Raw genomic sequence first — 24,515 nt, 5'->3', positions numbered from 1 at the left:
CCACAATGGAAATAAGTTAGACAGTCCTCGATAATGCACTGACTTTCTTGGGTTATCCTGGGTGGCTAACCCTCCGGGGTTAATCGTTTCTCGGTAATTGTTTCACGTTAAGCCACACCAACAACACTCTCTCCACATCTTCGAGTAATACAGCTGATGGTGGTGCAGCAACAACAACAGCTGACTGTGGTGCAGCAGCAGCTGCACCTTTGGCAAGAACAGCTTCCTTGATTGCCGTTTTCTTACCCACAATAGTAGCATGGTTGATTGGGGTTTATTATACAACCTGACCAGCTCAGAGACACGCACTCCACTTTCATACTTAGCAATGATCTCTTTCTTCAACTTCATAGTAATTCTCACCCTTTTTGCTGTAGGGTTGGCACTAGAAGCTTTATTGGGGCCCATGGTGACTTATTTTGCAGGTGCAATAACTACAAAGGCTGTGATAATATGAAATGTTCCAGTTGTTGTATGTTTGGAAGCGACCGCGGTGGCTGGCTGACTTGTAAACACTGACACCCAAGGGACAAGTGAGGCGTGCTCAGGCCAAAGTGGATGCATGTGGTACGGAACGAATAGCGCTGGTCGGTTTTTTAAGCGCTAGTTGAGGCAAAATTTTTGCGTTTAAATGTATCGCTAGTTAGATTTATCGTTAATCGATGCCATTGCTGGTTAAGGGTCCACTGTATATATACATATATATATATTTCTTTCAACACACCGGCCGTATCCCACCGAGGCGGGGTGGCCCAAAAGGAAAAACGAAAGTTTCTCCTTTTACATTTAGTAATATATACAGGAGAAGAGGTTACTAGCCCCTTGCTCCCGGCATTTTAGTTGCCTCTTACAACACGCATGGCTTACAGAGGAAGAATTCTGTTCCACTTCCCCATGGAGATAAGAGGAAATAAACAAGAATAAGAACTAGAAAGAAAATAGAAGAAAACCCAGAGGGGTGTGTATATATGTGCTTGTACATGTATGTGTAGTGTGACCTAAGTGTAAGTAGAAGTAGCAAGACGTACCTGAAATCTTGCATGTTCATGAGACAGAAAAAAGGACACCAGCAATCCTACCATCATGTAAAACAATTACAGGCTTTCGTTTTACACTCACTTGGCAGGACGGTAGTACCTCCCTGGGCGGTTGCTGTCTACCAACCTACTACCTATAATATATATATATATATATTATATATATAATATATATATATATATATTATATATATAATATATATATATATATATATATATATATATATATATATATTATATATATATATATATTATATATATATATATATTATATATATATATATATATTATATATATATATATATATTATATATATATATATATATATATATATATATATATATATATATATATATATATATATATATATATATATATATATATATATATATATATATATATATATATATATGTGTGTGTGTGTGTGTGTGTGTATGTATGTGCGTGTCTGTGAAGTGTGACCAAACTGTAAGTAGGAGTAGCAAGATATCCCTGTTATCTAGCGTGTTTATGAGACAGAAAAAGAAACCAGCAATCCTACCATCATGCGAAACAGTTACAGGTTTCTGTTTCACAGTCATCTGGCAGTACGGTAGTACTTCCCTGGGTGGTTGCTGTCGACCAATAATAACTTCTCAACCAATAATAACTTCTCAACCTCTTCGTGTACTGGTGATCTCATTTTTGTCAGCATAGTTACCCCCTTTGCAACAACAGCATCCTTGATTTCCTTTTTCTTGGCCACTATGGAACATAAGGTTGTGTAGGGTTTCTTATACATCCTGGCCAGTTCGGCCACACTTGTACCACTTTCACATTGTTCAATGATGGTTTTCTTAAATTCAGTCATATTTCTCACCTTCTTTACCACAGGCTTTGCACTAGGCGTTTTCTTTGGAGCCATGGTAGCTTATTTAGTACTTGCAAGCACTGAAATAAATGGAATATTATGAAATATTTCGCTGGCGCACGTGAGGGGACCTTCGCTCACTGGTAAACAATGCCAGACTGGCTGCCGCTACGGCTCACACCGTGGGTACGCGTCCCGGACGAATTACAACTCACGAGTCAACTTATGAAAAGTGAGTCCATGTTTACACGAAAATAACCCTATGATTGGCGAAATTTACGATTGTCGGGAACTACGAAAAGCGAGGGACCACTGTAAGTCACTGACTTTTTTGGGTTATCCTAGGTTCTCTATACATATCAATCAATCAATCAAGTTTATTCTCTATAAGGATTACAATGTGGGGTTTACAGATTTTGGCTATTTTGTGGAACCACAGTCAATGGCCTCCACTCCAAACCAACAGATACAGATACTAATGCCGGAAAAAAAATCCCCCCCAGTACCAACAATACCACCAGTCCGATGACATTCTTCTTTGCAAATATACCGGGTGTAAAGCCAGCAACGAACAACAAAATACCTTTCATCCGTGGACTGCTTGCAGAGGCAAAGGCAATGTTCGCGGCTTTCACTGAGACCCACATAAAGGATCACTTGGACAACGAAATATGGATCCCAGGTTACAACCTATACAGATGCGACAGAGTGAACAGGCAAAAGAGGGGGGGGTTGGCCTGTACATTGCAGAGTCACTTGTTTGCACAGAACTGCTTAATGCCTCAAATGATGTAGTGGAAGTTTTAGCAGTAAAGATCGAGAACCAAAACCTAGTCATTGTGGTAGTCTACAAGCCTCCGGATGCAACATCCCAGCAATTCCAGGAACAGCTGTTAAAAATTGACCACTGTCTGGAAAATCTTCCAGCTCCTGCACCCAACATCTTGCTCCTGGGGGATTTCAACTTAAGGCACCTAAAATGGAGGAATATAGCAAATAATATTGTTGCAGTAATAACACCAGGAGGCAGCTCTGATGAAAACTCACACTCACACGAGCTTTTAAATCTCTGCATAAAATTCAATTTAAACCAGCAAATAATAGAGCCTACTAGACTGGAGAATACACTAGACCTCATCTTCACTAACAATGATGATCTGATATGAAATGTCACCATATCAAAAACAATATACTCAGATCACAACATAACTGAGGCTCAGACATGTACGCCCGGAGCCCCAGACCGACATAATGAGATTAGTCACGAGGGAGCATTCACCAAATTCAACTTCAATAAGAAAAACAAAGTGGGACCAAGTAAATCAAGTCCTAATCGATATAAGCTGGGAAGATATACTAAGCAACACAGACCCCAACTTATGCCTAGAACAGATTAACTTGGTGGCACTCGATGTATGCACAAGGCTTATTCCTCTAAGAAAAAGGAGGAGTAGATGTAAAATAGAAAGAGACAGGCGCTCCCTTTACAGGTGACGGAAAAGAATGACAGAGCGGCTAAAAGAGGTCAATATATCTGAAATGCATAGGGAGACACTGGTCAGAGAAATAACAAGCATCGAACTTAAGCTAAAGGAATCTTATAGGAGTCAGGAATCGCGGGAAGAACTAAAAGCCATGAATGAAATCGAAAGAAACCCAAAGTATTTCTTCTCCTATGCCAAATCAAAGCCGAGAACAACGTCCAGTATTGGGCCCCTACTTAAACAAGATGGGTCCTACACAGATGACAGCAAGGAAATGAGTGAGCTACTCAAGTCCCAATATGACTCAGTTTTTAGCAAGCCGCTAACCAGACTGAGAGTCGAAGATTAAAATGAATTTTTTATGAGAGAGCCACAGAATTTGGTTAACACAAGCCTATCTGATGTTATCCTGACGCCAAATGACTTCGAACAGGTGATAAATGACATGCCCATGCACTCTGCCCCAGGGCCAGACTCATGGAACTCCGTGTTCATCAAGAACTGCAAGAAGCCCCTATCACGAGCTTTTACCATGCAATGGAGAGGGAGCATGGACACGGGGGTCGTCCCACAGGTACTAAAAACAACATACATAGCCTCACTCCACAAAGGGGGCAGTAAAGCAATAGCAAAGAACTACAGACTGATAGCACTAACATCCCATATCATAAAAATCTTTGAAAGGGTCCTAAGAAGCAAGATCACCACCCATCTAGAAACCCATAAATTACACAACCCAGGGTAACATGGGTTTAGAACAGGTCGTTCCTGTCTGTCTCAAGTATTGGATCACTACGACAAGGTCCTAGATGCACTAGAAGACAAAAAGAATGCAGATGTAATATACGTATACAGACTTTGCAAAAGCCTTCGACAAGTGTGACCATGGCGTAATAGCGCACAAAATGCGTGCTAAAGGAATAACAGGAAAAGTCGGTCGATGGATCTATAATTTTCTCACTAACAGAATACAGAGAGTAGTCGTCAACAGAGTAAAGTCCGAGGCAGCTACGGTGAAAAGCTCTGTTCCACAAGGCACAGTACTCGCTCCCATCTTGTTCCTCATCCTCATATCTGACATAGACAAGGATGTCAGCCACAGCACCGTGTCTTCCTTTGCAGATGACACCCGAATCTGCTTGACAGTGTCTTCCATTGGCGACACTGCAAGGCTCCAGGTGGACATCAACCAAATCTTTCAGTGGGCTGCAGAAAACAATATGAAGTTCAGCGATGAGAAATTTCAATTACTCAGATGTGGTAAACACGAGGAAATTAAATCTTCATCAAAGTACAAAACAAATTCTGGCCACACAATAGAGCGAAACACCAACGTCAAAGACCTGGGAGTGATCATGTCGGAGGATCTCACCTTCAAGGACCATAACATTGTATCAATCGCATCTGCTAGAAAAATGACAGGATGGGTAATGAGAACCTTCAAACCTAGGGATGCCAAGCCCATGATGACACTTCAGGTCACTTGTTTTATCTAGGCTGGTATATTGCTGCACACTAACAGCACCTTTCAAGGCAGGTGAAATTGCTGACCTAGAAAATGTACAGAGAACCTTCACGGCGCGCATAACGGAGATAAAACACCTAAATTACTTGGAGCGCTTGAGGTTCCTGAACCTGTATTCCCTGGAATGCAGGCGGGAGAGATACATGATTATATATACCTGGAAAATCCTAGAGGGACTAGTACCGAACTTGCACACGAAAATCACTCACTACGAAAGCAAAGGACTTGGCAGATGATGCAACATCCCCCCAATGAAAAGCAGGGGTGTCACTAGCACGTTAAGAGACCATATAATAAGTGTCAGGGGACTGAGACTGTTCAACTGCCTCCCAGCATACATAAGGGGGATTACCAACAGACCCCTGGCAGTCTTCAAGCTGGCGCTGGACAAGCACCTAAAGTCGGTTCCTGACCAGCCGGGCTGTGGCTCGTACGTTGGTTTGCGTGCAGCCAGCAGTAACAGCCTGGTTGATCAGGCTCTGATCCACCAGGAGGCCTGGTCACAGACCGGGCCGCGGGGGTGTTGGCCCCCGGAACTCTCTCCAGGTAAACTCCAGGTAAATTACTGAGGGGGCCACTAGGACACCTAACATGGCTAGGCATTTCGGGCAGACTTAGATTAATTCTTAACTCTAAATTATTACAAATTATGGAGTAAGTTGGTATTATGGCTAAGTGACTAAATAGTAGTTTGTGAGTTTAGCAATGTGAATGCTTTTGTTTTGGCATAATACATAGTTTCTATATTGGAGTATCACAGGCAAACTTATGACTAGTTAGAATTCATTATTTTAAGATTAAGATTTGTATTTCTGTGTTTATAGTCAAATGGGTGAGTGAGTGAGTGTAAGTGTGAACCACCAGGTGGTTTTCATGTAGTTAGTTGACAAGGTGTATCAGGGAGATAAAATGTTTTCTGAAGGTAGTTTTGAAGGTGATGAATGTGTCTGCAGTTCTAGAGTTTTCAGGTAGGGTAATCCAGATTTTAGAACCTTTGACATACATTGAATTTTTGTAAAGGTTTAGTCGGATATGGGGAATGTCATAGAGATGTTTGTGTCTGGTGTTATGCTTGTGGGTCCTATCACAACTATCATGAAAGCATTTTAGGTCAAGGTTAATATTGGAATTTAAGGCCCTGTAGATGTAGATTGCACAGTAGTAGGTGTGGATGTTCTGAACAGGGAGTAAGTTAAGATCTATGAAGAGTGGGGGGGGGGGTGTTGCCAGGGATGGGATTTAGTGATTATTCTTACTGCGGCTTTTTGTTGGGTTATTATTGGCTTTAGGTGTGTTGCTGCAGTTGAACCCCAAGCACAAATAGCATAGGTGAGGTATGGATACATGAGTGTAAGTAAGTTTATTTAGGTATACACAAATACAGTTACATAGAATTATTATACATAGCAACATATATGTAGAGAACCTAGGATAACCCAAAAAAGTCAGACAGAGTGACTTATTTCCATTGGGGTCCTCATTGAATGGTATAATATGAAAAGGGCATTTTGCGGCACGTACTATCATATCTTGGAGAGGATCGCAACCGTTTTGGATACTTTTTTTGTTGTGTTGGATATGAGTGCTGGAATTCAGGTTGTTGTTGAGGTATAGGCCTAGGAATTTGCCCTCTTTATGTCTGGCAATTAGAGTGTTGTCGATCTTAATTTTAAGTTGCGCAATACCTGCTCTGCTACCAAACATAATATAGTAGGTTTTGTCAGTGTTAAGTGTAAGTTTATTGGCTGTCATCCAAGTCGATATTTTGATCAGCTACTCATTAACAATGGTGTTGAGGTTGGCAAGATTAGGGTGAGAGATGACATAAGTCGTGTCGTCAGCAAAGAGAATGGGTTTCAGGTGTTGAGATACGTTTGGAAGATCATTGATGTAAATGAAGAAGAGCAGGGGACCAAGGACACTTCCCTGCAGAACTCTAGTATCAAGTGGCTGTGTTGATGATGCTATGTCTTTAACCCTTTGAGGGTTTCGGCCATACTAGTATGGCTTACGACCCAGGGTTTTTGACGTACTACTAGTACGCCTAAATTCTAGCACCCTCAAATCTAGTGGGAGAAAGCTGGTAGGCCTACATATGAAAGAATGGGTCTATGTGGTCAGTGTGCACAGTATAAAAAAAAATCCTGCAGCACACAGTGCATAATGAGAAAAAAAAAAACTTTTGACCGTTTTTTTGGAATAAAACAGCGACTTTGCACTGTATTTTCGTATGGTATTTATTGTTGTATTCTAGTTTTCTTGGTCTCATTTTATAGAATGGAAGACATATTACAGAAATTGAGATGATTTTGACTGGGTTTACAATGAAAAGTATCTTGAAATTGAGCTCAAAGTAGCAGAAATGTTCGATTTTTTACCGAAGTTCAAAAGTAAACAAATCATGCCAAGCGTCCAATACACGTCAACTGGTGAGTCTAATATTCTTTCGCAAGTGTGCCAATATTATTTATACCATTTTTTACACTAATGCAGTAGTCTGCATAACAGTAAATCTTCTATTTTTTGTGAGAATAAAAATTCAAAGTGGAGAGCAAAAGAATATAAGAGGGGCCTTGAGACGTGGCTAACGAACAGAGGAAATGTCATTTTAGAGCCAGGAATGTGTCTTGTTTATTCTGGACCCTATTTGGAAATTGACATCTTTTGAAATTTGTGTGAAATTGGCAAAATTACTAAATTCTGACCACTGTACTGGATAGTTAAAATTGATAAATGGGTGATTTCTTGCACTCATTCGATAGAAAAATTGGAGTTCTAGTGAAATATTCATGTTTTTTGTCGACTAGTACAGTGGAATTGGCCGAAAATAGGGCTCAAAATGGGCAAAATCACCGATGTGTACACATCGCTGAGACCGCTAACTTCGCGAGAGCATAATTCCGTAAGTTTTCCATCAAATTTCAAACTTTTGGTGTCATTATGATCGGGAAGAGATTCTCTATCTTTTCATAAGAGAATTTTTTTTTTTTTTAATTTGGCCGACCCTGAGAACGAGTCTCGGAGAGGGCCTGTCGACCCTCAAAGGGTTAATGGTGACATACTGATACCTATTAGTAAGGTAGGAGTTGAAATATGCAAGCGCATGGCCTCTTATACCATAATGGTCAAGTTTGTGGAGTAGGATGCCATGGTCTACTGTGTCAAAAGCTTTTCTTAGGTCAATAAAAATTGCTAGCGGATATTCCTTATTTTCCAATGCTGTGTAAAGCTGACCTAGCATTTTTACAATTGCATCATTAGTGCTTTTATTTTTCCTGAATCCAAATTGGCACGGGTTGAGTATGTTTTGTGCCGTTATAAATGAATATAGTCTCCTGTGCACGAGTTTCTCAAAGATTTTGGATAGCAATGGTAAGTTTGATATTGGCCTATAGTTGTTTACATCTGTAGGGTCACCATCTTTATATATTGATGCAACCCTTGTTGTCTTGAGTAGTTTCGGGAAGGTGCTCGTTTCTAGTGACTTGTTAAAAAGTAATGAAATAGCATGCGAAAGGACATGGGGCCACTCGCTTGTACAATAATGGTGGGACATGAGACAGATTCCCCGAGTTATTTTTAACCCTTTCAGGGTCCCCAGGCCCTCTCCCAGACTTGTTCTCAGGGTCGCCCAAATTTAAAAAAAAAAATTATTTTATCTTATGAAAAGATAGAGACTTTACCCGATCATAACGGCACTAAAAGTATGAAATTTGATGGAAAACTTACAGAATTATACTCTCACGAAGTTAGCGGTCTCAACGATGTTTACGCATCGGCGCTTTTGCCCACTTTGAGCCCTATTTTCAGTCAATTCCAGTGTATTAGTTGACAAAAATCATAACTTGTTTTGCTAGAACTTTATTTTTTCTATCAAATGAGTACAAGAAACCACCCATTTACTGATTTCAATTATCCAATACAGTGGTCAGAATTTAGCAATTTTGCCAATTTCACACAAATTTCAAAAGATACCAATTTCCAAATAGGGTCCAGAATAAACAAGAAAGACATTCCTGGCACTAAAATAACATTTCTTCTGTTCATTAGTCATGTCCCCATGCCCCTCTTACATTCTTTTGCTTTCCACTTTGAATTTTTATTCTCACAAAATATAGAAAATTTATTATTACGCAGACTACTGCATTAGTGTAGAAGTGGTATAAATAATATCAGCGTTCTTGTGAAAGAATATTAGACTCACCAGTTGACGTGTATTGGACGCTTAGCATGATTTGTTTACTTTTGAACTTTCGTAAAAATCGAACATTTCTGCTACTTTGAGCTCAATTGCAAGGTACTTTTCATTGTAAAACCAGTCAAAATCATCTCAATTTCTGTAATATGTCTTCCATTCTATAAAATGAGACCAGGAAAACTAGAATACAACAATAAATACCATACGAAAATACAGTGCAAACTCGCTGTTTTAATCCAAAAACACGGTCAGATTTTTTTTTTCCTCATTACGCACTGTGTGCTGCAGGATTTTTTTTATAATGCGCACACTGACCACATAGACCCATTCTTTCATATGTAGGCCTACCAGCTTTCTCTCGCTAGATTTGAGGGCGCTAGAATTTAGGCGTACTAGTACGTCAAAAACCCTGGTGCGTAAGCTGTACTAGTACGTCTGAAACCCTAAAAGGGTTAAGTGACTTTATAATCTCGGTGCTATGTACGATAAAATATGTAACTGTATTTGTGTATACCTAAATAAACTTGTTTACTTCTAGTCTGTCAACTGAGTACAAGAAACTGCCAATTCACCTATTTCAACTGCCCAATAAAGTGGTCAGAAATTGGCAATTTGGCCAATTTCACAGATGCCAATTTCAAAATAGGGTCCAGAATAATGCAGACATTCCTGGCACTAAAATAACATTTTCTCTGTTCATTAGTCATGGCTCCTGGCACCTCTTATATTACTGTTGCTTACCGTTTGGAGTTTTTATTCACACAAAACAATAGAAGATTTACTGTTATGCAGACTACTGCATTATTGTAATGATTGTATAAATAATGTTAACCCATTCTTGACTCCATATTGGAATTTGGACTGGGAGGCGGACAGGTATTGGATGGTGATGTCATTTGTTTACTCTTGAGATTCGCTACAGAATAGAATATTTCTGCTACTGTGAGTGCAATTTCAAGGTACTTTTCATCATGAAAGTAATCAAAATCATATCTGTTTCTGTAATATATCTTCCATTCTATCAAATGAGACCGAAAAAACGAGAATACACCTACCATCCAACTTATGACTTGCTAGACTTACGACCACTCGACTTATAACCGTATTTTTTATGCCAAATTTCTGGGAAAAAAACAACTATTTGTGTTGTACAGTGTTTATCCTAAACCTTACAGTATAAAATACTGTACTAACAGCATAAAAAGTAAAGTAAAACATGAAATACCAAAACAAAATAATAAAATAAAGTCATTACAAAAATGTGATGTTGATATTCAGTAGTAAAGTTCGACTTACGACCGGTTTCTCGGACCCGAACTCGGTCGTAAGTCGGATGGTAGGTGTATAACCATAAAAACCATACAAAAATATAACACTAAGCGGCCGCTAATGGCTGAGAAGTGAACTCCGCTATTTATGGTCTGATTTGTTTCATTTTTGGTGTACGTTAAGAAGTATCTTTCCATCATACGTTGCCCAAGTTTCAATAAGATAACCCAACAAACAATTGAGAAAATAACAATAATAAGAATAATAATAATATCTTTACTACATGTACATGTTATACAGACATAGCTGACATCAGTGACATACAGTGGACCCCCGCATAGCGATATTAATCCGTGCAAGAGAGCTCATTGTTATGCGAAATTATCGTTATGCGAATGAATTTTCCCCATAAGAAATAATGGAAATCAAATTAATCCGTGCAAGACACCCAAAAGTATGGAAAAAAAAATTTACCACATGAAATATACATTTTCCTACACACAAAGAGAAGGATACATGCACAATAGTAGAGTAGTACATGCACAATATATATTGTGCATGTACTACTCTACTAAATGAAGAATAAATGACACTTACCTTTATTGAAGATGCAGCAATGACTGATGAGACACTGCATCCTGGGAGTGCCTTTTCCTCCTGAGTACTGTAGGTCCTGTTTGGCATTTTCTTCCAGAACAGGCCTTATCACACTGTGTATGCCACTACGATTCTTAAATCTCTCAAACCAACCTTTGCTGGCTTTAAATTCACCAATATGAGCACTAGTTCCAGGCATTTTTCCCTGTTCACCTGGGTGTTAGTCGACTGGTGTGGGTTGCATCCTGGGAGACAAGATTAAGGACCCCAATGGAAATAAGTTAGACAGTCTTCGATGACACTGACTTTTTTGGGTTATCCTGGGTGGCAAATCCTCTGGGGTTAATTGTTTCTTGGTATTCTCAATAAGCCACACCAACAACGGTGCTACAGCAGCAGCAGCAGCAGCTGACAGTGCTACAGCAGCAGCAGACGATGCTACAGCAGCAGCAGACGGTACTACAGCAGCAGCAGACGGTACTACAGCAGCAGCAGCAGCTGACGGTGGTACAACAGCAGCAGCAGCTGACAGTGCTACAGCAGCAGCAGATGATGCTACAGCAGCAGCAGACGGTACTACAGCAGCAGCAGACGGTACTGCAGCAGCAGCAGCAGCTGACGGTGGCACAACAGCAGCAGCAGCTGACAGTGCTACAGCAGCAGCAGACGATGCTACAGCAGCAGCAGACGATGCTACAGCAGCAGCAGCTGACGGTGGTAGAGCAGCAGCAGCAGCAGCTGACGGTGCTACAGCAGCAGCAGCAGCTGACAGTGCAGCAGCAGCAGCTGACGGTGGTACAGCAGCAGCAGCAGCTGTACCACCAATAGTAGCGATGGTTGATTGGGGTTTATTATACAACCTGGCCAGCTCGGAGACACTTTCATACTTATCAATGATCTTTTTCTTCATCTCTATAGTAATTCTCACCCTTATTGCTGTAGGGTTGGCACTAGAAGCTTTCTTGGGGCCCATGGTCACTTATTTTGCAGATAAAATCACCAAAAACACTGTAATAATACGAAATGTTCCGATTGTATGCTTGGATGTTACCGCGGAGGCTGGCTGGTAAACAATGCCACCGGCGGAACATGTGAGCGTGGCTCAAGCCGCACATAGACGCGTCTCAGACGAACAGCGTTGAGCGGGTTTTTTAGCGGTATGCAAGGCAAAATCTTGGCGATAAAATGTAGTGGTATGTGGATTTAACGTTATGTAAGGCCAACGGTATGCGGGGGTCCACTGTACTACTATATAGAGAGCCACTTGTTATGCAGAGTATTTCAAACAAATTAGGTCAGTGTCCTAGGATAACACTCACACCAGTCGACTAACACCCAGGTACCCGTTTACTGATGGGTGAACATAGATAATAGGTGTAAAGAAACACGCCCAATGTTTCTACCCTGGCTGGGGATCAAATGTTTACCAAAAATCATATATGGCTAATCCAAGCCAGGTACTAGAAGTAAGCCATGTTGTCTGACTTTTTTGGGTTATCCTAGGTTCTCTACACATATGCTGCTATGTGTGATAATCTATATAGAGAAAATAGCTTTTTTGTTTCAGGTTTATGGTGCAGTACGAAGTGTATATCACAGTTAGCCCTTTGCTATACTCAGTTTTCTCTAATATAAGCCCCAAGACAGGGATTGGAGGATGGTACTTGTATCCCATGTCCTCTTCATACCTCCGTCGAACTTCTCGGTTTTATGCCAAATATTATTCTGGAGTATTTAACATGTTTTATGTTATTTATATTGTTTATTATGTCATATTAGATCAATTGTGATAGGCAATAAGCTGTAGTGTTGATACTAGCATAATAAAGCTTATTACCCTGCATCATGAGACTGAGCTCATAGCAACCGACAGTGGCTTCAAAACCACCTTATCTTTAATGGACAATGTACGTACTGTGTAAGTGCTTTACACAACGAAAAGCATTTCTGCTGCAATACGAGGATGGGCTAGAAGTCATACACAACATTACAGACTTAACCCTTAAACTAGGAGTAGAATGTATAAATATTGACTGGTTGAATGTATATATACTTAGCAACCAAGATGAGTATCTGAGATAGCAGACTTGTATAAGCTGTGATTTGCTCAATGGCAGGGCTACGCTTTTGATTAGACTAATGGAGAAGTTGGCTGTTGCACTGGCTTAGAGTGTGAGTTGTTTAAAGAGTGATACTCTACTGATAAAGTGGTACTTCTCAAGCCTATCTACTAACCCCACCTAGGTCCTCTCTCATGTGTACATACTCAGCCAGTTCCCTTTATCAACCTATGGAATAGTTATGGATTTTGCTAGCCCAGGTGAGTGAGGATACACACCTGATCCATCCTGGAAGTGCCCCTTGCTTCTGTTTGAGGAACCATAACTATTCAATGCAGGACACATCATATGAATGACTATTGTACACTGGTAGATAGGAGAGGTGGATAATATAGGCAAATTAGATGGTGCAAGTAAGTTTTGAAGTATATGACAGGTTCAGCATAAAGTTTGAAACAAGAAGTCGAAAGTTTTCTCACTTCCAAAAACCATATGACTAGCTTTTCCTGAAAACACAGGCATAATGGATGAGTTCATGTGGGTTGGGGAAGCTGCAGTTGCCAACCCCGATAAAATCAAGCTTTATAATGATAAGGACAACGTAAATTGAAGGGGTTACTAGCCCCTTGCTCCCAGCATTTTAGTCACCTCTTATGATGTGTATGGCTTCTGGGGGAGGCATTATGTTCCACTTTCCCATGGAGTTTAGCAGTATTATGAGCTATAAATTAAGCAGCAAGAAGTTCCAATGAAATGCTGACTCAAAGCAAGATGAGAGTTAAAGGGTCATTTCCTGACATTTTGAACTTCCCACTCTGGGTTTTACTGGCCACCCACCTGCATCCCCAGGTCTAACAACCAAAGGTGATGCAAGCTGTCTCGAGTCATATTAATGGCAGCTCTTTCAAAGTATCATCTGCACCTGGGACTAATGATTTGGGTGTCAGTATACGGTTGATACAGGGAAGACTTAACCATATTATGGTATGTTCCAGGAGGTGGGAGTCCATTTGTGGGCCATATCATAACAATTGTGTTCACACAATCCATTCATCTCATTTGTGGTAGGTCATGGACTCTTTGGTAGGGAAAACATGTCATCAGTACTTACCCTTTTCATATGCCAAAAACAAGGCAAATACCACATCTAGTATCGGGCCCTTACTCAGACAGGATGGGACTTACACAGATGACAACAAGGAAATGAGTGAAATATTGAAATCCCAGTACGACTCTGTGTTTAGTGAACCACTAATCGGTCTGAGGATCGACGACCCAAATGATTTCTTCATGAATGAGCCTCAAAACTCCATAAATGTATGCCAGATTTCCGACATTACCCTAACTCCGATAGATTTCGAAAAAGCCATTGACAACATGCCTATGCACTCAGCCCCGGGCCCAGACTTGTGGAACTCTGTTTTCATTAAGAACTGCAAGAAACCCCTCTTGCGTGCCCTAAGTACACTATGGAGGAGGAGCTTGGACATGGGTGAAATTCCACAGTCACTTAAAACAACGGATATAGCCCCACTCCATAAAGGTGGCAGCAAAGCATTAGCTAAGAACTATAGACCAATAGCTCTGACGTCCCACATCATAAAAATCTTTGAAAGAGTGCTAAGAAGCAGGATTGCAAATCACCTGGATTCCCAAAATCTGCACAATCCAGGGTAACATGGGTTCAGGGCAGGTCGCTCCTGCCTCTCACAACTACTGGATCACTATGACATGGCCTTGGATGCACTGGAAGAAAATCAGAATGCAGATGTAATATACACAGACTTTGCAAAAGCATTTGACAAATGCGATCATGGCGTAATAGCCCATAAAATACGTGCTAAAGGAATAACTGGGAAAGTGGGGAGATGGATCTTCAACTTCCTAACAAATCAAACACAAAGACTAGTGGTCAACAGAGTTAAATCGGAGGCTGCCATAGTGAAGAGCTCTGTTCCACAAGGCACAGTACTCGCCCCCATCTTATTCCTTATCCTCATATCAGACATAAACAGAGATATACACCACAGCACCGTATCATCCTTTGCGGATGATACTAGGATCTGCATGAGGCTGTCATCTGCTGAGGACGCAGTTAACCTCCAAGAAGATATAAACAAAGTTTTCCAGTGGGCAACGGTAAACTTCCCCATGGAGATAAGAGGAAATAAACAAGAATAAGAACTAGAAAGAAAATAGAAGAAAACCCAGAGGGGTGTGTATATATGTGCTTGTACATGTATGTGTAGTGTGACCTAAGTGTAAGTAGAAGTAGCAAGACGTACCTGAAATCTTGCATGTTCATGAGACAGAAAAAAGGACACCAGCAATCCTACCATCATGTAAAACAATTACAGGCTTTCGTTTTACACTCACTTGGCAGGACGGTAGTACCTCCCTGGGCGGTTGCTGTCTACCAACCTACTACCTATAGAAAGAAAGAACGGTAAACAATATGATGTTCAATGAGGACAAATTCCAACTACTCCATTATGGAAAACTGGAGGAGATAATAACTAGAACAGAGTATACTACCGACTCCGGCCATACAATAGAGCGGAAAAATAATGTAAGGGACCTGGGAGTAGTAATGTCTGAGGATCTCACTTTCAAGGATCACAACAGTGCCACGATCGCACATGCAAAGAAAATGATAGGATGGATAATGAGAACTTTCAGAACGAGAGATGCCAAGCCCATGATGATCCTTTTCAAATCACTTGTTCTCTCTAGGCTGGAATACTGCTGTACATTAACATCTCCATTCAAAGCAGGTGAAATCGCAGATCTAGAGAGTGTACAGAGATCCTTTACTGCACGTATAAGTTCTGTCAAGCACCTTAACTACTGGGAACGCTTGGAAGCACTTGACTTGTACTCGTTGGAACGCAGGAGGGAGAGATATATCATAATCTACACTTGGAAAATCTTGGAAGGAATGGTCCCAAATCTGCACACAGAAATCACTCCCTACGAAAGTAAAAGACTGGGCAGGCGATGCAAAATGCCCCCAATAAAAAGTAGGGGCGCCATTGGTACACTAAGGGAAAACACCATAAGTGTCCGGGGCCCAAAACTGTTCAACAGCCTCCCATCAAGCATTAGGGGAATTGTCAATAAACCCCTGGCTGCCTTCAAGAGAGAGCTGGACAGATACCTAAAGTCAGTGCCGGATCAGCCGGGCTGTGGCTTGTACGTTGGACTGCGTGCGGCCAGCAGTAACAGCCTAGTTGATCAGGCCCTGATCCATCGGGAGGTCTGGTCATGGACCGGGCCGCAGGGGCGTTGATCCCTGGAATAACCTCCAGGTAACCTCCAGGTAACCCTCCAGCCTGTGGACTTGGCCAGCCATGAGTCTTCAAACTGATGATGATAAAAATGATGTAATAACAACAACAATCTATTACTAGAATAATATCTACAATGTGTATTTTGGAACATTACAGTACTAATTAAACACAAGTAAATGAGAGTAAAGTTTGCTGTAATACTTTTTTTATTATAAAATGAAAATATTGACAGTTTTATATGCATAATTTTACATTGTTTAAATTGCTTGTTTAATTGTGTGTTTTAACTTAGTTACAATAAATCATTAATCATTTGATTCTTTGGATTGTACTTCAACTGCTTCCAGCCATAAGTGCCACCAGTTGTTGAATATTTTTTTAATATTCAAGCTTCTCTGTAAATATTATGACCCCAGTAGTTGACTTGACAATCATGGGGAAGAGAGAGACATGCAGATCACTTCTGTTCTGAATAAATGCTTGACATCCTAAGTCGCTTCTCACTAAGTCCCAGTACTAACACAGCTTGTGCTTTTAACAGCAAACTACCTGCCTCATTTTTACAGTACATGTATATGTACTCTCTTTTGATTATAATAATTATACAGTACATATACAGTAATTGAGGAATTTAGATCTGCACCACTTTTGTTAGTAAATGCTGTTGATGGTTTTGTATTTTGAGATTTGCACAGTTATACAATATAGAATTGCATTTTAATTATTTATCTTTTTTTTAGGTGATATTTTGTAGTGAGGAGTGTCGTACAGAAGGAATGTCAGGGATCCATTGGCAAGAATGCCCTATTTTGCCAACACTCTTTGCACTAGACATGGGAAGGAATCCTGCATTGGCATACAGAATAATGATGAAGACATCTCATGCCAAGCTCAAGGAAATGCTACCACTGCTGCGACTTGAAGCCAAAAAAAAATCCCCAAAGAATCATGGCTTTAACAAGGATGGAATCTATGATGAGAAACATTGCAGATCAGCGTATCACCTGGTAACTAACAAAGAAAAGCTATCTTCACAAGAACTACTCAGGAGATGCATACAAGCTTTTATCATTACTAAACTTCAGCATCTGAGTGGACGCTACTTTATTACCAGTGATGAAGAGTTCTTCACTCCAAATCATGAAGATATCATCTTGACTGGCAGCACACTTATCAATCATATGATGAACCTTATCTGTAATGCTAAAGCTATTACATTCTTGCAGGTAACCTTTCCTCTTATTTCATTTTGTTTATTGGCACTATCAATTTTTTTTTTTTATCTTTATTTTAAATGGGATGTGTATCAGTTCTTAATAAGATCATTGCTAATAAGAAGACCTACATTTTCTTCTCCTTTTCTACCTATTAAACAATGATTTCAAAAGCCATATTTTGTAATGGTATTCCATAATGGAATGAGCCCTTTAGATCTATTCAGCATAGTAATCCTGTTACAGCTGAGCATGTTTTACTGCATATACAGTATTGCATAAAGGACCTGTACACAGTCTGCTCTTGGCTTGATTGAACACACTATATTGTCACACAGCCATACTGGGGGTAAATCCCCAGTATGGGTGGAAACATTTGGAAGTGGTTTCCATAAGACACCTGCTGTCCATGTTAACCTATCAGAAAATAGGTACCTGGGTGTTACTCGACTGGTTTGGGTCACATCCTAGGACAAAATTGACCTAATTTTCCTGAAATGCTCTGCATAACAAGGTGCTCTCTCTGTAGTATTGGTTATTGATGTCAGCTTGTACATGTACTTGTAGAAATACATTTTTTTTTTTAACATGCCAGCTGTCTCCCACTGAGGCAGGGTGACCCAAAAAATGAAACATTTACCATCATTCATACATAATCACTGTCTTTGCAGAGGTGCTCAGATATGATAATCGGGATGTCACTCTAAACAGCCAGTATCTCAAACCCCTTCTTTAAAGTGTAGGCATTGTACCTCCCACCTCCAAGACTCGAGTCTGTCTAACCGGTTTCCCTGAATCCCTTCACAAAATATTACCTTGCTCACACACCGAAGTGTGAATTGCTCATTACTCTATAATTTGTTCATGATTGTAGCCAAAGTATAAACGTAAGTAACCATTCTACAGAATTCATTACCTTTGTAACTTGTGAGCTCATTACCTTTGTACCTAGTTCAGCTATCAAAACTTTGGGGGCCCAGTCCCTGGACCCATTACGTACCTCTGTAATCTGTAAATACCTTTGTAACTTGTCATGATTGTGACCAGACTTACCTGGAGTTCATTACCTTTGTAAATTGTGAGTTCATTACCTTTGTAAATTGTGAGTTCATTACCTTTGTAAATTGTGAGTTCATTACCTTTGTAAATTGTGAGTTCATTACCTTTGTAAATTGTGAGTTCATTACCTCTGTAACTTGCTCAGCTATCAAAACTTTGGAGTCCAGTCCCTGGACCAATTATGTACCTCTGTAATCTTTTGACTACCGCCCACAGGATGGGTATGGGGTGCATAAACATATTAAACTAACTAACTCACACTCCAACAGCTCATCAGGTCCCATAAACCATTCATCTCCATTCACTCTATCCAACACGCTCACACATTCCTGCTGCATGTCCAGGCCTCTCCCTCCATCCTTTCCTAGGATGACCCCAACCCCTCCTCCCCTTCACTACAGATTTATACACTCCCCTAGTCGTTTTATTTTGCCCCATCCTCTCTAAATGACCAAACCATCTTAATGACCCCTCTTCAACCCTCTTGAATAATACTTTTTGTAACTCCACACCTAATTTCCCCACTACGAATTCTCTGCATAGTACTTACACCACACATTGCAATTTGACATGACATTTCCACTGCCTCCAGCTTCCTCCTTGCTGCAGCATTCACAACCCATGCTTCACATGCATATAAGAATGTTGGTACCACTATACTCTCATACATTCCCTTCTTTGTCTCCATGGATAATGATTTTTGTCTTCACAAACACCTCAATGCACCACTCAGCTTTTTTCCTTCATCATGTCTATGGTTAACCTCATCCTTCATAAGATTATTAAGTATGAATGGTGAATTGCTTTTTTCAAACTTCCTTTTTTCAAACTTCCTTCTCTTATAATAATACTAGACAGTTCAAGTCTTTCAAACCCTCCTGTTTTTCTAATTATGTTTCCCCATCACTGTCATGATTAAAATAGTCCAGATATTAAATGCCATACAAGCATATAGTACTGATGGTGTGCCTTTTTATCTGTTGCAGGAGTTTGATGCCAAGCTTAGAGTATTGGCTTTGTCATTTCTTGTTGTCTATGAAGTCTACCCAGTTTCAGTTGTCTTATATAACTTCATAATAACATCTTTACACAACAAGTGTTATATTTTTTATTTTATTAATACCTTATTGGAAAAAGTGTATAAATATGAGGAAATAAATCGACATTATCAATAATCTTGTATCAGAATCTGTAATCCATAAATTATTAGAAATATATTAAGGCAGTAACCTTCCTATGGTGTAGAAATATACCTAGTTGGACGAATCTTATTGTGGCTAGCTGGCCCAGTGGCTAACGCGATGGTCTGGAGTTTTGAGACTGTCTGACCGTGGGTTCAAATCCCGCCCATGGTATGGTTTAGTAGTAACAATCATGCACATGATTAGTAATTGATATATTGATTTTTAAATGGTTAATTAGATTTTCTATTCTGACAAAAATTATATTTTGTTAGACTACTTATTTATAGCTTCAGGACTAGAGCTATGTTATCATCGATTTGCATTATCATTAATCATTTATATTTTATTATGACTGCTACTTTACAAAATACGAAATGCTTATTGATTTATATTCCTGGCATTGTCTTTTCTCCCATTTTCTTAATACATATTGTATAATTATGTATAGTTTCTTCATAATCATAGGTATATCAATTGTGTATTGTCTGAGTATATTTCCCATTTCTTTAATTCTGTTACAGGTTAGTGTGAACATTTCTCAGTTAGGTCATGAGATTATGTGTGGTAGTGGAATTTACCCTGCATCAAGTCTATTGAATCACTCCTGCAATCCAAGCTGTTCAACATTTTTCTATGGTAAGATTGAGGTTGTGAGAGCAGTGCACTTCATCCCTGCTGGCAAGCAATTAACCATTTCGTATGGGGAAACCTATACTAATAAAAGCAGAGCTTCCAGGATGTTTCCTTTGATGGCTCAGTACCACTTCCAGTGTAAATGTGAGGCCTGTGAACACTGCTGGCAACCTCTCGGTGATGTATCACCATTACCACTTCTTAAGTGTGGAAAGTGTCATGAAGCAATCAACCCATTCACTCAAGTATGTTTTGAGTGCCATCTTTACTATGGTAACAATGTAGGAAAAAGTGCTGCACCATACAACTACAAGCTTATCAGTAAGAAAATAGAAAATTTTCAGGTTGAGTATCAGATTGCCACACAAAACATCTTCATCAACGGCAACTACTCTGATAAAGATTTGAAGGCGGTACGTGTTTTGATTAAACTTTTGTGTAAGTATATGAAACAGCCATGTCCTCTTCTCATGGATGCAATAAATACACTGTGCTATCTTTTTAACAAACGTGGTTCTTGTGTGTATTATAAAAATAACCTGGAATCACCATGTGTAATCTCATAAGCACTAATTTGAGTCAGTTAAGCTTTCCTATTAAAAGGAATTGATTGATAAAGATTTAAAAAAAAAAGGTGATTAATTTTAAATATAAAATTTGTTACCCCTGTGATTTTTCCTTTTAAGTTAGTCATCTAAATGTGCTTTAAAGAATTCAGTTTTTACTGTATTTTAAGTTGTATAATAAGATCATATTTTCTATTTTGGTTATGTATATGATTACCCAGAAACTCAGAAATATTAAGTGAAAAATATTATAAGGTGGAAATATTATGAAGTATAAATATTGTAAGATGGAAATATTATAAGGTGTTATAACATAAGAAGTTTCAGTAGATCATGCTTTCTTCATTAACTCTTGAATACACTGTGATAAAGGCTTAGTTTATGTATCTGGGTTAAAGAATATTTTATATTCTGTCTATCTGTTTTCAAAAACTCGCTATATAGAGCTTTAAGAGCTTACTGTTAGTTATTCCTTCAATTTATTGTTAATTAGTAATATTCTTGGTTATGTATGCTTTACCTTTGCATTTTTTTTGTAACCACTTAACAGTTGTTAGTTATAAGTCTTTTGATATAATTATGCAATAGTTGATATTTGCATAACTTTCCCTTAATATTGTACTATAAATGCAAAGTTTATCTCATGGTCTATTCAGTAGTGTATTTTTTTCCTTTAATTTTAAAATATTTGCCTACTTTATTTTTTAGATTTAATTTTATGCATCTTGTAGTTTATTGTGGAAATTAAAATCAAGAACATATTTATCACTGATTTTAATTTTACAAAACAAATTAGTTCTGTGGCAATACTTTTGTGATACTTTACCACCTGAGTTACTTAATTTTTTTTTTAACACACCAACCATCTTTCACCAAAGTATGGGGACCTGTAAAAGAAGAAACACTTTCACCATCACTCGCTCCATCACTGTTCCCAGAGGCTCACAGATACTACAACAGTTCAGAGCTGCAGATATCCTCACCCCTCCTTCAGAGTGCATGCACTGTACTGTTACCCTTCAGGAAAACTGGTTAACCAGTTTTGAGTCCTGGAGGTGGGAAGTACAGTGCCTGCACTCTGAAGGAGGGGTGGGAGCACTTGTAGTTCTGAACTGTAGTAATGACACACCTCTGGCATGGTAGTGATGAAATGAATGATGGTGAAAGTGTTTTATTCTTTTTCAGGTCACTCTACCTCTAAGCAATATGTATAAAACCCTCTATCAGATAAGCTGGACATAATTGGAAGCCTGGGAAAAAGGCCTGAGAAAATTGTGAAAGACTAATATCTCAGGCTAGCAAAAAATCAAAAAGATTTTATAAGCTAATAAGAAAATTAGAAACTTGCTTAGCAAGTAAGTTACATTGGCTAGCTACAGAAATGCCATACAAAATTATAGTTCAGAAAAGATGTCCAGCTGGGACACTGCATCCCTCAGAAAATTATACTATGACCTCCATCACAAGATTGCAACAAAATGCTGACAGTCTTTGTAAGAAACTTTCATCCTTAATGGAGGGTCTTTGATGTCACTGAGAAACTCTTTGATTTAAAAGACTAGGATCTGCCTTTCTGTTCCTTGGATCAATCCTGAATGCTTCCCATTTCCCCAGACACTATATGACCTCTTAGGATTTAGCACACACCTATAACTAACATTGCAAGAAGTAAAGTAAAGGCTTATTTCTTTGTAAAGGTTACAATGTGTAATTACAATTTTGGTTTGCCAAGTACAAAGAAAGCCACTATCATGCCTGGGCATTTTGGGCAGACTAATCCTAATACATAGAAACTACTTAAAGCTAGACAGATAATAGTACATAGTAACTGCTTGAAACTAGACAAAATAGTAGTGGTTAACTGTGGTACATTTTTATTTAATCTTAATACTAATGCAAGGTAGTCAAGGTGGAGGTTTTTAAGAATAGTAATCCTGAAGTTGCACATAAAAACAGGATTACAAATAATGGTTCAGGAAGTAATATTTCATGGACTGGCACAAGTTTTGATTGAATTGGTTAGTATTGAGAGATGATTTTTAAACAAATTCCTAAATTTATAACTAGTCAGGGGATCCTTTACCGGTAGCAAGTTCGAGATCTTTTGGCCCTTTATGTGCGTAGCATTTTTGCATAGTGTGAGAGACACAGGGGATGTTGAAGAGTGCCTTATGCCTTGTGTTGTGACTGTGCATTCTGTTGTAACTGTCAAGGAGTAGTTAAAGTGGAGAGTTTATAAAGGAATTGAATGTTCTGCATATGTAGTAGGCACAATAATGAGTGTATGTCTCGTATATCGAGCAAGTTCAGGCTTTTGAAAAGTGATTGGGTGTGCTGTCTAGCACAGGAGCTGGTAATCATCCACACAGCAGCTTTTTGTTGGGCTATTAAAGGTTTAAGGTGGCTGTGGTTGATCCCCAGGCACAAATACCATAGGTGAGGTAAGGATATATTAATGAGTGGTATAGTATAGGGTAATGAGTGTCATTTGTGGGACATAGTATTGTATCTTGGAAAGGATACCTACTGATTTGGAAATTTTCTTGGGTATGTGTTGGATGTTGGAATGAAATTTAAGATTACAGTTAAGGAGAAGACCTAGAAATTTACCCTCTGTATCTTGATATAGGGGAACCATTTATCAATATATTAAGGCTCTGTTACCAAACAGCATGAAGTATGTTTTGTTTATGTTGAGAGTGGGTTTGTTGGTCATCATCCAAGTATATATTTTTAATGTTTCTAAGTACAGCTGGGTTCGAATGGGAGTAGACAAATAGTGTCATCTGCGAATAGAACTGGTTTAAGGAGTTGGGTTGCATTGGGGAGATCGTTGATGTAAATGAGAAAGGAGTGGGCCTGCAGCTACAGGTTGGATAGCGGAGTTGACTCCATTTGCATGTACATACTGGTGGCTGTCGTTAAGATAAGATTTTAGGTAATCAAGGGAATGTCCTCTCGATGCCATAATGATTTAGTTTTATGTGTAGGAGATTGTGGTCGACTATCAAATGCTTTTTGCAGGTCAAAGAAGAGCCCCAGATGATGTTTATTTTTATCAAGAGCGGTATATATTAGTTTCAGCATTTGTATAATAGCATCATTCGTACTTTTTTTTGGTCTAAACCCAAACTGGCAGGGGGCGAGTATGCTGTTGGATATAAGGTAGTAGTAAAGTCGTTTGTGTATTTTTTTTTTTCGAATATTTTGGAAAGTAAGGCAAGTTTGATATGGGTCTATAGTTCAAGTCAGTTGGATCACCTCCTTTGAGGATCAGGGTAACCCTTGCTGTCTGGAGTATAGATGGGAAGGTTGAGGACGCTACAGATTTGCTCTGTATAACCCTTGTGGTTTAGCGCTTCTTTTTTATAATAACAACAATAATAATAATAATAATAAAGATTTGTTAATCATTGTTGCAATAATGGGTGACAGCACATGTGAAGCTTTTTTATATATGAATGGTGGCAAGTTATCCAGATCTCCTGTTTTGTTTTTTAATGATTAAATAATGAGTGAGACTTCAGTAGAATTAGTTGGAGCTAGATA

General features: G+C 39.1%; 1 protein-coding gene across 4 annotated transcripts in view; it reads left to right on the top strand.

Moving 5' to 3' along the window:
- Nucleotides 1-21,731, top strand: part of LOC138853589 (SET and MYND domain-containing protein 4-like) — a 39,739-nt gene extending 18,008 nt beyond the window's left edge. For all 4 annotated transcript variants that reach the window (XM_070091172.1, XM_070091173.1, XM_070091174.1 and 1 more), the window contains exons 4-5: nucleotides 17,051-17,536; nucleotides 20,289-21,731. In XM_070091172.1, the coding sequence (XP_069947273.1) occupies nucleotides 17,051-17,536; nucleotides 20,289-20,966 (1,164 nt within the window). In that variant the 3' untranslated portion in view covers nucleotides 20,967-21,731. The remainder of the gene's footprint in view (nucleotides 1-17,050; nucleotides 17,537-20,288) is intronic.
- The last annotated feature ends 2,784 nt before the right edge of the window (nucleotides 21,732-24,515 follow it).

Source organism: Cherax quadricarinatus, chromosome 34 (assembly GCF_038502225.1).
Source record: "Cherax quadricarinatus isolate ZL_2023a chromosome 34, ASM3850222v1, whole genome shotgun sequence".
NCBI lineage: Eukaryota > Metazoa > Arthropoda > Malacostraca > Decapoda > Parastacidae > Cherax > Cherax quadricarinatus.
Note: the sequence above shows the minus strand (reverse complement) of the source record. Positions and strands in the feature narration are given on the sequence as shown.